Source organism: Saccopteryx leptura, chromosome 2 (assembly GCF_036850995.1).
Source record: "Saccopteryx leptura isolate mSacLep1 chromosome 2, mSacLep1_pri_phased_curated, whole genome shotgun sequence".
Lineage (NCBI taxonomy): Eukaryota > Metazoa > Chordata > Mammalia > Chiroptera > Emballonuridae > Saccopteryx > Saccopteryx leptura.
Genome location: NC_089504.1, coordinates 37985681 through 38000972, shown reverse-complemented (window position 1 = coordinate 38000972; position 15292 = coordinate 37985681). Strand labels below are relative to the sequence as shown.

General features: G+C 40.5%; 1 protein-coding gene across 10 annotated transcripts in view; it reads left to right on the top strand.

Moving 5' to 3' along the window:
• Positions 1-15292, top strand: part of UNC13B (unc-13 homolog B) — a 296554-nt gene that overhangs the window by 266860 nt on the left and 14402 nt on the right. For all 10 annotated transcript variants that reach the window (XM_066367732.1, XM_066367730.1, XM_066367733.1 and 7 more), the window contains 2 exons: positions 13289-13416; positions 14047-14132. In XM_066367732.1, the coding sequence (XP_066223829.1) occupies positions 13289-13416; positions 14047-14132 (214 nt within the window). The remainder of the gene's footprint in view (positions 1-13288; positions 13417-14046; positions 14133-15292) is intronic.

The window sequence follows — 15292 nt, the reverse complement described above, 5'->3', positions numbered from 1 at the left end:
CTCTCCTGTGTGCACTGACGGGAAATCAAACCTGGGCCAACGCTATACAATTGAGCTAACTGGCCAGAGCTGCAGTCTGTTATAAATGCATGGAAAGAGGGATAAAATTGAAGGGATTCCAAAGAGGAAGAATTCACCCTTGATCAGATATTGGAGAAAGCTACATAAAACAAGAGGCATTTGAGATAGACCTTGGAAGGTGTTGGACAGCAAATGATGGGAGGACAACTTAAATCTCTTAGATGTTCATCCTTTAGTAAATGCATCCAATTTGTTTGTAATACTTCCTAGAACACCTTAGTAAAGACTGAAATCTTGTTCACACTGCTTCCTCACATTTCCACATGCACTTTTTGTTCCAGCCCTGTCTTTAAGTCTTCCTTCTTTGAAGGTTTGTAAAAGTTTCTGAAGTTCATAGGAGGTTTTCCTGAAGTTTTGTTTATCTTGTGACAGTCTGGGCTTCTCTGTTACCCATCTATGGATTCTCTCTGGTTGGGGGAAGGCACTGTCCCCAACTTTGATCTTTTATCTATGTAGGGGGTCTGTCTGAATATTGGTCTCTATTCCCTACCAGGAGATGAACCTAGACTTTGAAAGGGGGCTTACAAACTACTCAGGGACCTTCTTTAGCCTTTGAATTATGCTTACTGTTTTTATACTTTACTCTATTTTTTCTCATTATTCATTATTTACACTGAAGTAAATCCTTGGTATCTTTTTTGATTTCCCTCTACTGATCTTCAGTTATCGGTTCATTCATCCATCCATTTCTTTTTCTTTTTTTTTTTTTTTTTGTATTTTTCTGAAGCTGGAAACGGGGAGAGACAGTCAGACAGACTCCCACATGTGCCCGACCGGGGTCCACCCGGCACACCCACCAGGGGCGATGCTCTGCCCACCAGGGGGTGATGCTCTGCCCCTCTGGGGTGTCGCTCTGTTGTGACCAGAGCCACTCTAGCGCCTGGGGCAGAGGCCAAGGAGCCATCCCCAGCGCCCGGGCCATCTTTGCTCCAATGGAGCCTTGGCTGCGGGAGGGGAAGAGAGAGACAGAGAGGAAGGGGGGGGGAAGCAAATGGGTGCTTCTCCTATGTGTCCTGGCCGGGAATCGAACCCGGGTCCCCCGCACGCCATGCTGACGTTCTACCGCTGAGCCAACCGGCCAGGGCCATCCATTCATTTTTGAACGAACTGAGCACAAGAGATGTAAAGTTGATTAAGACACATCTCTGCCTTTGGGAAGCTCATTGTTTGGTGGAGGTAGGGGCAATTACTACATTTATTGTTTTTTTATATTTTCTTGTTACTGCACGTGCAGTTGTAATTGTCTGTTACATTTATACCAGAGGTTCACATGCTCTGGGAGCCCAAAAGAGAGGCATCTAACTAGACTAGGGGTATCGGGCAAAATTCTCAGAAAAGGTAAAACTCAACCTGAATTTTAAGGAATGAGTAGAAATTAAAGAAAGTGAACAGTGAGGATTGAAATACCATATAGAGGAAACAGAATTGTTTGTAGGCACAGAATTGTGAATGAAGATGTCAATTTGGAGAAGTATAAGCAATTTCATTAGGGTAGTTACAGTGTCAGACTTTGGAGTTCAGCTATCTAGGATCAAGTCTTGGTTCTGCTATTTATAGCTACATGACCTTGGGCAAGTTATGTAACATACTGTCCTTCAATCTTCTCATCTGTCAAAAGAAGGTGGTGATCATTTCTACCCAATGGAGTTGTTATAAGGATTAAATTAGGCCTGACCTGTGGTGGCGCAGTGGATAATGTGTCGACCTAGAATGCTAAGGTTGCTGGTTCAAAACCCTGGGCTTGAGTGGTCAAGGCACATATGGGAGGTGATGCTTCCTGCTCCTCCCTTACTTCTCTCTCTCTCTCTCTCCTCTCTAAAATGAATAAATTTTAAAAATTTATAAAAAAAGGATTAAATTAAATAATGCATGTAAAGTTCTTAGCAGAATGCCTGGCATGTAATAAGTAATAAGTGGTAGTAGTGATGTGGTAGTGACTGCCACAAAAGAGAAATGGTAAAGTATGAAGTTTAGAGAGATATCATAGTCTGAAGGACCTTTGTGTCAAGCTTTGGAGTTGGAACTTTATGAAGGCCATTGAAGGGCAGAGAATAGTGAGATTTTTCTTGAAGAAAAATCAACAACTGTGTAGAAGAGGGATCTTTGAAGATCAAAGACCAGTTAGGAGATCCTTGAATTATAAGAGCCTGAGCCAGGGTAGTGGCAGAAAATGTTAAAAGAAGAGGTTTATTTCAGTAATATTAAGGATACATAATCTACCTGACCAGGCGGTGGCGCAGTGGACAGAGTGTTGAACTGGGATGCAGAGGACCCAGGTGCGAAACCCCGAGGTGGCTGGGGGCTCTGCTGTAGCCCCCCGGTCAAGGCACATATGAGAAAGCAATCAATGAACAACTAAGGAGCTGCAACAAAGAATTAATGCTTCTCATCTTTCTCCCTTCCTGTCTGTCTGTTCCTATTTGTCCTTCTCTCTGTCTCTGTCACACACACACACACACACACACACACACTATATATATATATATATATATATATATACACACACACACACACACACACACACACACGTACACACACATACACGCACACGCACGCACAATCCACATTTAGTAGATTCTGTCCTGGTTTCTATGTAGTTACTTTCTGATAATGCAGGCTAATTAAGGACTGCAGGCTTTGTGATGATATATATGGCATCCCACATAAAAAAAGCTCTATCCCTGTCTTTCTGAGTGGCTCCAGCTTTGCTTTTGTTCCAGTGGAAGACAAATATTCATTCCATTCCCTCTGTGGTGATCCCTACTTGTCCTCTCTGGGGTCTGAATATAGAATTGCTTCTCCTTTCCTGAATGTACCATTGTATTCCTTTACCTCTTCCCAACCAAGGCCTTTTCTTCCCTCCACCCAGCTTTATTGGAATATAAGTGACATATAATATTATGTGAAGTTTAAGGTGAACATGTGATAATTTGATACACATATATATTGTGGAATTTTGCCACACTAAGGTTACTTAACACAACCTTCATATAATTACCTTTTTGTTGTTGTTATGGTGACAATATTAAACCTCTACTCTCATAGTATCTTTCTAGTATACAATATAGTATTGTTAACTATAGTTACCATGTTGTATCTTAGATCCCCAGAACTTATTCATCTTCTAATTGAAAGTTTGTACCCTTGGACCAAGGTTTCCCTATTTCCCCTATCTCTCACTCCTGGCAACCACCATGCTACTCACTATTTCTATGAGTTCAATGTTTTTGGCTTCCCCATTTATGTGAAATTATACATTCTCATCAATTTACATTCCCACCAACAGTATTTGTCTTTCTCTGACTTCTTTTTTTAAAAATTATTTTTATTTATTTATTCATTTTAGGGGGGGGGGAGAGAGAGAGAGAGAGAGAGAGAGAGAAAGGGGGGAGGAGCAGGAAGCTTCAACTCCCATATGTGCCTTGACCGGGCAAGCCCAGGGTTTTGAACCGGCGAACTCAGTATTCCAGGTCGACGCTTTTATCCACTGCTCCACCACAAGTCAGGCTTTCTGACTTCTTTAACTTGGCATCATGTCTTCAAAATCCATACGTTTTTACAAATAACAGAATTTCCTTCTTTTTTTTATGACTGAATAATAATTCATTGTGTTTGTATACCACATTTTCTTTATCCAGTCATTGTTTTGTTTTTTTTTTCCTGACTTTTTAAATAGATTGATTTTTTTTTTAAATGAATTTTTATTAATGGTAATGGGGTGACATTAATAAATCAGGGTACATATATTCAAAGAAAACATGTCTAGGTTATTTTGTCATTAGATTATGTTGCATACCCCTCGCCCAAAGTCAGATTGTCCTTCGCCATCCTCTATCTAGTTCTCTGTGCCCCTCCCCCTCCCCCCAACTCTCCCCCTGTCCTCCCTCCCCCCACCCCTGGTAACCACCACACTCTTGCCCATGTCTCTTAGTCTCATTTTTATGTTCCACCAATGTATGGAATCATGTAGTTCTTGTTTTTTTCTGATTTACTTATTTCACTCCTTATAATGTTATCAAGATCCCACCATTTTGCTGTAAATGATCTGATGTCATCATTTCTTATGGCTGAGTAGTATTCCATAGTGTATATGTGCCACATCTTCTTTATCCAGTCTTCTATTGAAGGGCTTTTTGGTTGTTTCCATGTCTTGGCCACTGTGAACAGTGCTGCAATGAACATGGGGCTACATGTGTCTTCACGTATCAATGTTTCTGAGGTTTTGGGGTATATACCCAGTAGAGGGATTGCTGGGTCATAAGGTAGTTCTATTTGCAGTTTTTTGAGGAACCACCATACTTTCCTCCATAATGGTTGTACTACTTTACAGTCCCACCAACAGTGAATGAGGGTTCCTTTTTCTCCACAGCCTCTCCAACATTTGCTATTACCCGTCTTGTTGATAATGGCTAATCTAACAGGGGTGAGGTGGTATCTCATTGTAGTTTTGATTTGCATTTCCCTAATAACTAATGAAGCTGAGCATTTTTTCATATATCTGTTGGCCATTTGTATCTCTTCCTGGGAGAAGTGTCTATTCATGTCCTCTTCCCATTTTTTTATTGGATTGTTTGTTTGTTTGTTGTTGAGTTTTATGAGTTCTTTGTAAATTTTGGATATTAGGCCCTTATCTGAGCTGTTGTTTGAAAATATCATTTCCCATTTAGTTGGCTGTCTGTTTATTTTTATATCAGTTTCTCTTGCTGAGCAAAAACTTTTTATTCTGATGTAGTCCCATTCATTTATCTTTGCCTTCACTTCTCTTGCCATTGGAGTCAAGTTCATAAAATGTTCTTTAAAACCCAGGTCCATGAGTTTAGTACCTATGTCTTCTTCTATGTACTTTATTGTTTCAGGTCTTATATTTAGGTCTTTGATCCATTTTGAATTAATTTTAGTACACGGGGACAGGCTGTAGTCGAGTTTCATTCTTTTGCAAGTGGCTTTCCAGTTTTCCCAACACCATTTGTTGAAGAGGCTTTCTTTTCTCCATTGTGTGTTGTTGGCCCCTTTATCAAAGATTATTTGACCATATATATGTGGTTTTATTTCTGGGCTTTCTATTCTGTTCCATTGGTCTGAGTGTCTATTTTTCTGCCAATACCATGCTGTTTTGATTATCGTGGCCCTATAATATAGTTTAAAGTCAGGTATTGTAATGCCCCCAGCTTCATTCTTTTTCCTTAGGATTGTTTTGGCTATTCGGGGTTTTTTATAGTTCCATATAAATCTGATGATTTTTTGTTCCATTTCTTTAAAAAATCTCATAGGGATTTTGATGGGAATTGCATTAAATTTGTATATTGCTTTGGGTAATATGGCCATTTTGATTATATTTATTCTTCCTATCCAAGAACAAGGAATATTTTTCCATCTCATTGTATCTTTTTCGATTTCCCTTAACAATGCTTTGTAATTTTCATTATATAGGTCCTTTACATTCTTTGTTATGTTTATTCCTAGGTATTTTATTTTTTTTGTTGCAATCGTGAAGGGGATTATTTTTTTGAGTTCGTTTTCTAATATTTCATTGTTGGCATAGAGAAAGGCTATGGACTTCTGTATGTTAATTTTGTATCCTGCGACCTTACTGTATTGGTTTATTGTTTCTAATAATCTTTTTGTGGAGTCCTTCGGGTTTTCGATGTATAGGATCATATCATCAGCAAAAAGTGATACCTTTACTTCTTCTTTTCCGATATGGATGCCTTTTATTTCTTTGTCTTGTCTGATTGCTCTGGCTAGAACCTCTAGTAACACGTTAAATAACAGTGGAGAGAGTGGACAACCCTGTCTTGTTCCTGATTTAAGGGGGAAAGACTTCAGTTTTGTGCCGTTTAATATGATGTTAGCTGATGGTTTATTATATATGGCCTTTATCATGTTGAGATATTTTCCTTCTATACCCATTTTGTTGAGAGTCTTAAACATAAAATTGTGTTGTATTTTATCGAAAGCCTTTTCTGCGTCTATTGATAAGATCATGTGGGTTTTGTTCTTTGTTTTGTTGATATGGTGTATTACGTTAACCGTTTTACGTATGTTGAACCATCCTTGAGATTCTGGGATGAATCCCACTTGATCATGATGTATTATTTTTTTAATATGTTGTTGTATTCGGTTTGCTAGTATTTTGTTTAGAATTTTAGCATCTGTATTCATTAGAGATATTGGTCTGTAGTTTTCTTTCTTTGTGCCATCCTTGCCAGGTTTTGGTATGAGGGTTATGTTGGCCTCATAAAATGTGTTTGGAAGTATTGCTTCTTCTTCAATTTTTTGGAAGACTTTGAGTAGAATAGGAACCAAGTCTTCTTTGAATGTTTGATAGAATTCACTAGTATAACCGTCTGGGCCTGGACTTTTATTTTTGGGGAGGTTTTTAATAGTTTTTTCTATTTCCTCCCTGCTGATTGGTCTGTTTAGGCTTTCTGCTTCTTCATGACTCAGTCTAGGAAGGTTGTATTGTTCTAGGAATTTATCCATTTCTTCTAGATTGTTGTATTTGGTGGCATATAATTTTTCATAGTATTCTACAATAATTCTTTGTATATCTATGATGTCTGTGGTGATCTCTCCTCTTTCATTTTGGATTTTATTTATTTGAGTCCTGTGCCTTTTTTCCTTGGTGAGTCTTGCCAAGGGTTTGTCAATTTTGTTGATCTTTTCAAAGAACCAGCTCCTTGTTTTATTGATTTTTTCTATAGTTTTTCTATTCTCTATTTCATTTATTTCTGCTCTGATTTTTATTATCTCCTTTCTTCGGCTGGTTTTGGGTTCTCTTTTTTCTTCTTTTTCTAGTTCCTTAAGGTGTGAAGTTAAGTGGTTCACTTGGGCTCTCTCTTGTTGGTTCATATATGCCTGAAGTGATATGAACTTCCCTCTTATCACTGCTTTTGCTGCATCCCATAGATTCTGATATGTCGTATTGTCATTTTCATTTTTCTGTATATATCTTTTGATCTCTGCGCTTATTTCTTCTTTGACCCATTCATTTTTTAGAAGTATGTTGTTTAGTTTCCACATTTTTGTGGGATTTTTTCCCTCTTTTTTGCAGTTGAATTCTAGTTTCAAGGCTTTATTATCAGAAAATATGCCTGGTACAACTTCGATTTTTCTGAATTTGCTGATGTTGTTTTTGTGGCCCAACATATGGTCAATTCTTGAGAATGATCCATGTACACTGGAGAAAAATGTATACTCAGTCACTTTGGGATGAAATGTCCTGTAGATGTCTATCATATCCAGGTGCTCTAGTGTTTTGTTTAAGGTAACTATATCTTTGTTGACTCTCTGTTTGGATGACCGATCTAGAGCCGTCAGCGGTGTATTGAGGTCACCAAGTATGATTGTATTTTTATCAGTTTTTGTTTTAAGGTCAATAAGTAGCTGTCTTATATATTTTGGTGCTCCTTGGTTTGGTGCATATATATTAAGAATTGTTATGTCTTCTTGATTCAGTATCCCCTTAGCCATTATGAAATGGCCATTTTTGTCTTTGAGTACTTTTGCTGTCTTGTAGTCAGCATTATCAGATATGAGTATTGCTACGCCTGCTTTTTTTTGGATGTTGTTTGCTTGGAGTATTGAGTTCAGCCTTTCACTTTGAATTTGCTTTTATCCTTGTTACTTAGATGAGTTTACTGTAGGCAGCATACAGTTGGATTTTCTTTTTTAATCCATTCTGCTACTCTGTGCCTTTTTATTGGTGAGTTTAATCCGTTTACATTTAGTGTAATTATTGATACTTGTGAGTTCCCTATTGCCATTTTATATCTTGCTTTCTGTTAGTTTTGTGTCTTGCTTGATCCTTCTCTTTCGTTTTGCTATCTTTTGTTTTAATTTGGTTGTATTCCATACATCTTTCCTCTGTTGCTGTTTTTTTTATCTCATGTGCTTCTATGGTGGTTTTTTCAATGGTGATTACCTTTAAGTAACGAAAAGGGTTCCTACCCTGTTCATTGTAGCGCACTATTTTGTGAGTACTTTTGCCCTCCATCGTCCTTTGCTACTCTTAATCTCCATCCTCTCCCCCCCTTTCTTTTAGTTGTTGTCACAGTTTAAATTTGGTTTTATTGTGTTCTTCTTGGAGTTTTTACTTGTGGCTTTGTTTTTGGGGGGTTTTTTTGTTTGTTTTTTGTATCTGATTGGAGAACTCCCTTTAGTAATTCCTGGAGTGGGGGTTTTCTGATGATAAATTCCCTCATCTTTTCTGTATCTGTGAATGTTTTTATTTCTCCTTCATATTTGAAGGATAGCTTTGATGGGTATAGTGTTCGTGGCTGAAAGTTCCTCTCTTTCAGGACTTTAAATATTGGGGTCCACTCTCTTCTAGCTTGTAGAGTTTCTGCTGAGAAATCTGATGATAATCTAATGGGCCTTCATTTATATGTTGTATTCTTCTTTTCCCTGGCTGCCTTGAGAATTTTTTCTTTGCTGTTGGTTTGTGCCAATTTCATTATGATGTGCCTTGGAGTAGGTTTGTTGGGGTTAAGAAAACTCGGAGTTCTGTTTGCTTCTTGAATTTGAGGCTTTAGTTCTTTCCACAGGCTTGGGAAGTTCTCATCTATTATTTGTTTGAGTATGTTCTCCATTCCATTTTCTCTCTCTTCTCCCTCTGATATACCTATTATTCTTATGTTATTCTTTTTGATGGAGTCAGATAATTCTTGTAGGGCTATCTCATTTTTTTAAATTTTTGAGTCTCTTCTTTCTGTTGTGCCTCAAGTTGCTTGTCTTCTATTTCACTAATCCTATCTTCTATCTGGCCTGTTCTATTAGCTACGCTTGTTACCTCGTTTTTCAGCTCGTGAATTGAGTTTTTCATCTCTCTTTGATTTGTTTTTATAGTTTCAATTTCCTTGGACATATATTCTTTGTGTTCATTGGGTTGTTTTCTGAGCTCCCTAAATTGCCTTTCCGTGTTTTCTTGTATATCTCTGAGTATTTTTAGAATTTCTATTTTAAATCTCTGTCATTTAGCTCCAAGGTTTCCAATATATTAAATTTTTTCTCCATAGATTTTTCTTCATCTAGCTGTGTTACCTCTCTTTCTTTTGTATCCATGATGTTCGATTTTCTCTTCCTTAATGGCATCTGAGGGTGGTTTTGTTGATAGTATTAATGAGATTTAATAAATAAAAAGTTAAAAAAATAAAAAATCGAAAAAAGTTTTTTTTTAAAAAAAATTAATAACGAAATAAAGAAAAATAAAATAAAATAAAAATTTTTAAAAAAGGAAATTATTCCCCCCCTCCTTTTTTCCTCTCCTCTCCTCTCTTTCTTGAGAAAATCTTGTGGTGAACTGTGAATTATATTGTACTAAATAGAACAAACAATGCCTGTAATGGAGGGCCTGAATTGGGGAGAAGTAATAAAGGGGCAAAAAAAAGAAAAAGAAAAAAAAAGGGGGTATGGACCCACAAAAAGCAAATAAGAAAAAAATTTGGGTCAAGAATAAAATGATTTGCTTTTAGGTGTTGGTTGACTAAGAGTTATGATGAGAGGAATAAGAGGGAAACAGGAAAATGGGGGGACAAATTAAAAAATTACTATTGTATTTAGTGGAACAAGAACTAGATAAAATGGAGAGCCAGGGATGGGAGCACTGCTAGTGTGTTAAAAAGGTGAGGTAAAACCCCCCCAAAATGCCACAAACGTAAGTTTGAGTCCCAGATAAGATATTGTTCGTTATTGAGGTTTGAATGAGAGGAGACGTAAAGGAGAAAGGAAGAAACTAATATAGAGGGAGAAAAGGAAGAGAGAGAGAGAGAAAAATAGAGGGAACCACTAATAGAAGAAAAAAGAAAGAAGAGGAGAGAGAGACTTAAGGGTTTTGGAGTGCAACCCTCATAGAGAGAAAGGAAGAGGAAAGAAAAGATAATGGGAGATGTAACACTTATGGGTAGTGTAGTTCAAGGAGAGGAGAAAGTAAGACTTGGCAGAGAGTTAAATGCCCAAATTGGAGGAGGAAAAAAAAGTATCAAGAATGAAGATAAGAGAAACAAACGAACAAATATAATAAATGGGATAGGTTATAAAGTCTGCGTATTATTCTTGATTTTGAGAGGTTATCTTCTTGCTTTTTCTTTTCTCTCCCTCTTCCTGGTCGGTGACTCTGTACCCCGGGTTCTGCCCCTTTGGCACGCTCAGGTAGAGGTTTGCAGTTGATAAGTCTCTATGGCGATGTCATGTATTGTGCTTTAGTCTTGTTGGCAGTCGAGGCTCATTAGCATTTATAGGCTGAGCCAGTGAGAGAGTCTGTGTTCCTGGAGCCTCTCTCCTAGTCTTTCCTTCCTCAATTAGTAGCCTGATAATCCAGCTATGGGGTTGCTGCTGCCTCTGCCTGGATAGTAAGAGGCTCAAAGAGCTGGCAACTCCCCACTCTATTCCCACTCAGAACAGGGCTCTGGCTAAGTCTCAGTCAGTCAGAGCTGCTAGCATAATCAGGCGGGACTTCCGCCCACTCAAAGACCTCTGGCTCTGCCACTCTGTCAGGTAACATGGGCGGATGCCCACTCCCGGGGCACTTGGAGGAAACTCTCGCTCACTATCTGCGTGCGCAGACCAGGATATCAGGCCGGCAATCTCACACTCTGAGTGAAACCCCCACCCGCACGGAAAAGTTTCAGCGTTGGAATTGGCTCTTGCTCCGTCCTCGTGCGCGGCTTTTTCAGGGCGCTGGGGCAGCCTGGAGATTCCGCTTTTGGCCCACACAAAGGCCCCTGATTCTGCTCCTTTGTGGGATAACACGGGCACACACTGCCGAGGCACTCAGAGGAATCTCTTGCTCACTATCTGCGCGCGCAGACCAGGATATCAGGCCGGCCGCCTCACCCTCTGAGTGAAACCCCCACCTGCACGGAAAAGTTCCAGCATTGGAATTAGTTCTCACTCCCTCCCCGTGCACGGCTTTCCCAGGGCGCTGGAGCGGTCCGGAGATTCTGCCTTCGGCCCTCACAGAGGCCTCTGACTCTGCCTCTCTGTGGGACAACATGGGTGCCCACTCCCGGGGCTTTGGAAGGAATCTCTCGCCCACTATCTGCGTGTGCCGACCAGGGGATCGGGGAAAATGGCTGCCCCACTTGTCTTTCTTTGTCTGGGTTTGGCGCAAGTGTTAGCTTGTATTGCCCGGGTTGCCACAGGAACAGTTTTTCCTTGGCTTGGATCTCCGTGCCACAGCCTGGTTTGGCCGTTTGTGCCGTGGCCTGGATCTACTCACCCCCTTTGCCCGCCTTAGTTTCTATATTCTCAGTTCCCAGTGAAAGACGCCCTGTTTAGGTTAGTGAGGAAGGCGGAGCATTTCTTACTCCCAATTTCCTTCGGGGTTTGATTATATATTTAGCCAATTTTTCGCTCGACCATACCTTCGAGTGTATTGCGAAACATCTGGAGGCTCCAAGGATAGGTTTTTCTGTTTCTGGTTGAAGATCTTGTTGAGTTTTGGGGGAGATTTATCGGTATCGTTTCCTACCGCGCCATTACTCTGATGTCATCGATCGTTTTTAATTTTTTGAGGCACCTCCATGCTGTTTTCCACTGTGGCTATACCAGTTCACATTCCTACCAGCAGTGTGTCAGGGTTTCATTTTTGCCACATCCTGGCCAGCATTTGTTATCTCTGTCTTTTTGATAATTTCGATTCTAGCTGGTATGAGGTAACATCTTATTATGGTTGGGATTTGCTTTTCCCTAATGATTAGTGATATTGAGTATGTCTTCATGTACTTGCTGAGCATTTGTATGTCTTCTTTGGAGAAATGTCTAGAAAAGTCCTTTGTCCATTTTTAAATCAGATTTTCTTTTTGCTATTGAGTTTTATGAGCTCCTTATATATATTTTGGATATTACCCCTTATCAGATATGTTTTGCAAATATTTTCTCCCACTCTATAGGTTGCATTTTCATTTTGTTGATTGTTTCTTTTGCTGTACGGAAAATTTTTGCATTGATCTTACTTACTGATTTTTGCTTTTGGTGTTTGTGCTTTTGGTGTCATATGAAAAAAAAATTATTGACAAGACTGATGTTGAGGAGTTTTTTCTCTGTGTTTTTTCCCTAGGATTTTTATGGTTTCAGGTCTTACATTTAAGTCCTTGATCCATTTGTGTTAATTTTTGTTAGTGGTGTAAGATAGGGATCCAGTTTCATTCTTTTGCATGTGACTATCCAGTTTCTCTAACACCATTTATTAAAGAGACTGTCCTGCCCTGGCCGGTTGGCTCAGCGGTAGAGCGTCGGCCTAGCATGCGGAGGACCCAGGTTCGATTCCCGGCCAGGGCACACAGGAGAAACACCCATTTGCTTCTCCACCCCTCTGCCACGCTTTCCTCTCTGTCTCTCTCTTCCCCTCCCGCAGCCTAGGCTCCATGGGAGCAAAGATGGCCCGGGCGCTGGGGATGGCTCTGTGACCTCTGCCTCAGGCGCTAGAGTGGCTCTGGTCGCAACATGGCGACGCCCAGGATGGGCAGAGCATCGTCCCCTGGTGGGCAGAGCATCACCCCATGGTGGGCGTGCCGGGTGGATCCGGGTCGGGCGCATGCGGGAGTCTGTCTGACTGTCTCTCCCTGTTTCCAGCTTCAGAAAAATGAAAAGAAAAAAAAAAAAAAAGAGACTGTCCTTTTCCCTTTGGGTATTCTTGGCTCCTCACAGCCTTTTCTTATCCAGCTAGGCAAATAGCTTCCTAGATGCAGTTCTTCCCCCTAATAACATCTCAGGGGTTAAGGGAAGTCCAAGCCATTAAAAGTCAGGTCAACCTGCATGCTGTTGAAGAACTTGAAGTAGCTACTCAGAGCTGAGATATGTGTGTGTGTATGGGGAGGGGGGGCTCAGAGGATTCTGCTAGTGTGGGTCACATATAACTAGACCTACTTAGTGAGACTGGAGGGGCTGCTTACTTCAGTCGTCACAATATTCATAGCTTCTGAGGAAGGGGGACAGGCATCTTTATGTCTCCAACACTAACCAAGCTTATCAGATCAGTGCCCTGGAGCTAGGGAGAGAACTTCTTAAGGATTACCTCTTTGTGTCCAGGGACCTCCCAGTAGTCACTTCTGACATAACAGGGATGGTCTTATAGAAGACACTCTAGGAAGGGTACCTGATTCTAGAGGAAGGAGCTTGGGGAGGGAAAAAAAAAGAGGAATATTAGAGATACTCTTCATACTCTATTTTGACTCTCACTGTTTTTAACTATCTACTCTGGAACAAGAAACAAGAACTACCTGCAGAGGAGCAAGGGCCCAGCATTCAGAACCTGGATTTTTGGCCCAAACTCATCACACTCATCGTGTCAATCATAGAGGAAGATAAGAATTCCTACACACTCGTTTTGAATCAGTAAGTATCGCCCCACTTGGCTCTGTGTGGTTGGTGGTTGGTTTGTCCATCTGTCTAACAGCTTCTTTCTTTCCTGTCTCTGTATGTTTGCAGCACCTCCTCTTCCTCCTGTTCGTCCATCTGTCCTTCTGTCCTTTGTATCTGTCTGGGTAGCTGTTTCTGGAGACAGGTGTGGAAACATAATGGGGGGCCCTACCCAGACTGCACCAGCCTCCCTGGAGTGAGAAGCCTCTGGGAATAGGAGTCCCAGGGGATCCAGAGACCATGCGTGTATGTGTCTTGTCTGCTGTGAATCAAGTGGGCCAGCTTAGAGCCCACCTTTTTACCCTTTCTCCTCCAGCTTATTTAGCCTGGGCCTGCCTCCCAGCCTCAGTCCTTCTCCTCTGGGCCTCACTTCCCTGCCTTTCAGGCATCCTTTCCCTGGGCCTCCTTTGCCTGAGGGGATTCCTTGGCTCCACATGTCCTACCCCTAGCCCTTGAGCCCCCTTTCTCCAGATTGAGCCTACCTCTGTTTCCTAGGCTTTTCCTGTCTTCAGTATGACCTCCAAGAACTAGGCACTTTAGCTTTGGAATCAATCAAATCAAATGTTCTTGCCTTGTTTTCTAACTGTGGCTTCTCCCATCATCCAGGTTTCCTCAGGAGTTGAATGTGGGGAAAGTCAGCGCAGAAGTGATGTGGCAACTTTTTGCCCAAGACATGAAATACGCACTAGAAGGTAAGGGTGTGCCCAACGCAGTGGACCGCAGGCCCTGTGTCCAGGCACCTAGTTCACTGTCTCTTTTCTCTTCCAGAAAATTGTCAGTTCAGGGTGAATGATACAGTAAGAAATTAGAGGGATTCCAGGCATAGTGAGCCATAAGTCTCAGGAGGTCTTGGATGGGCAAGGCTTTTGCCAAAAGTATAAGGTCTACCGGAAAGTTCTGTCCGTTTCTATCACAACAAGTTTCAACATGTAAGCACATGTTTATTTGGCACATGTGTGCCTCTCTATTTTTATCACTTAATGTATACATACTGACGTAGCAAATTAACTAAAACAAAGTTGATTCACGTTAGTCTTATGTGTGAAGCCATAGTGTATGCCACTGTAATTTTTACAAATTTCAACAAGGAAGAAATGCTACAGAAGCATGTCTGTCTCATCCACCATATTCCCCGGTCTTAGCACCCTCCGACTATCACTTGTTTTTGTCCTTACAAAATTTTTGAAGGGCAAAAAATTCAAAAATGAAGAAGATATCAAACAAGCACTGGTTCAATTTTTCACATCAAAAGATAAAACATTTTTCAAAAATGGGATATACAAATGGCCCTCATGCTGGCAAGAAATCATTAATAATAATGACAATTATATTATTTAATAAAGTTTATTGACAGTAAGAAAAATTTGTATTTTGTTTTATTCCAAAAACAGACAGAACTTTCCGGTAGACCTTATATAATGGAAATGACTCTGTGGGTGTAGTTTTCCCCCTCAAGCTTTAGAGCATGTTTAAGACTTTCCCAGCCCAGAGATCAACTCTTCCCATCAGGGTGTTCACAAGTTGACTACTCCCTGGCAAAGAGCCTTTTGAAACTTACCTTTACAGTGTTAGAGAATCATGGGTGGGGTATAAAACTGAGTCTCACAGGCATAGATAAAAGTTAAGTGGTTACCAGGGAGACAAGGAGGAAGGGGGGAGGGAAGTAAAGAGGGACAAATATATATTGCACATAGGTGGGATATAAAACTAAGACTAATGGACATAGATAAAAATGAAGTGGTTACCAGGAGGGGGTGGGGGAGAGGGACAAATATTCAATGACAGAAAATGACTGACTTCGAGTGTTGGGCACACAACACAATCAACACTTTAAATGCTATAGAGATGTTCA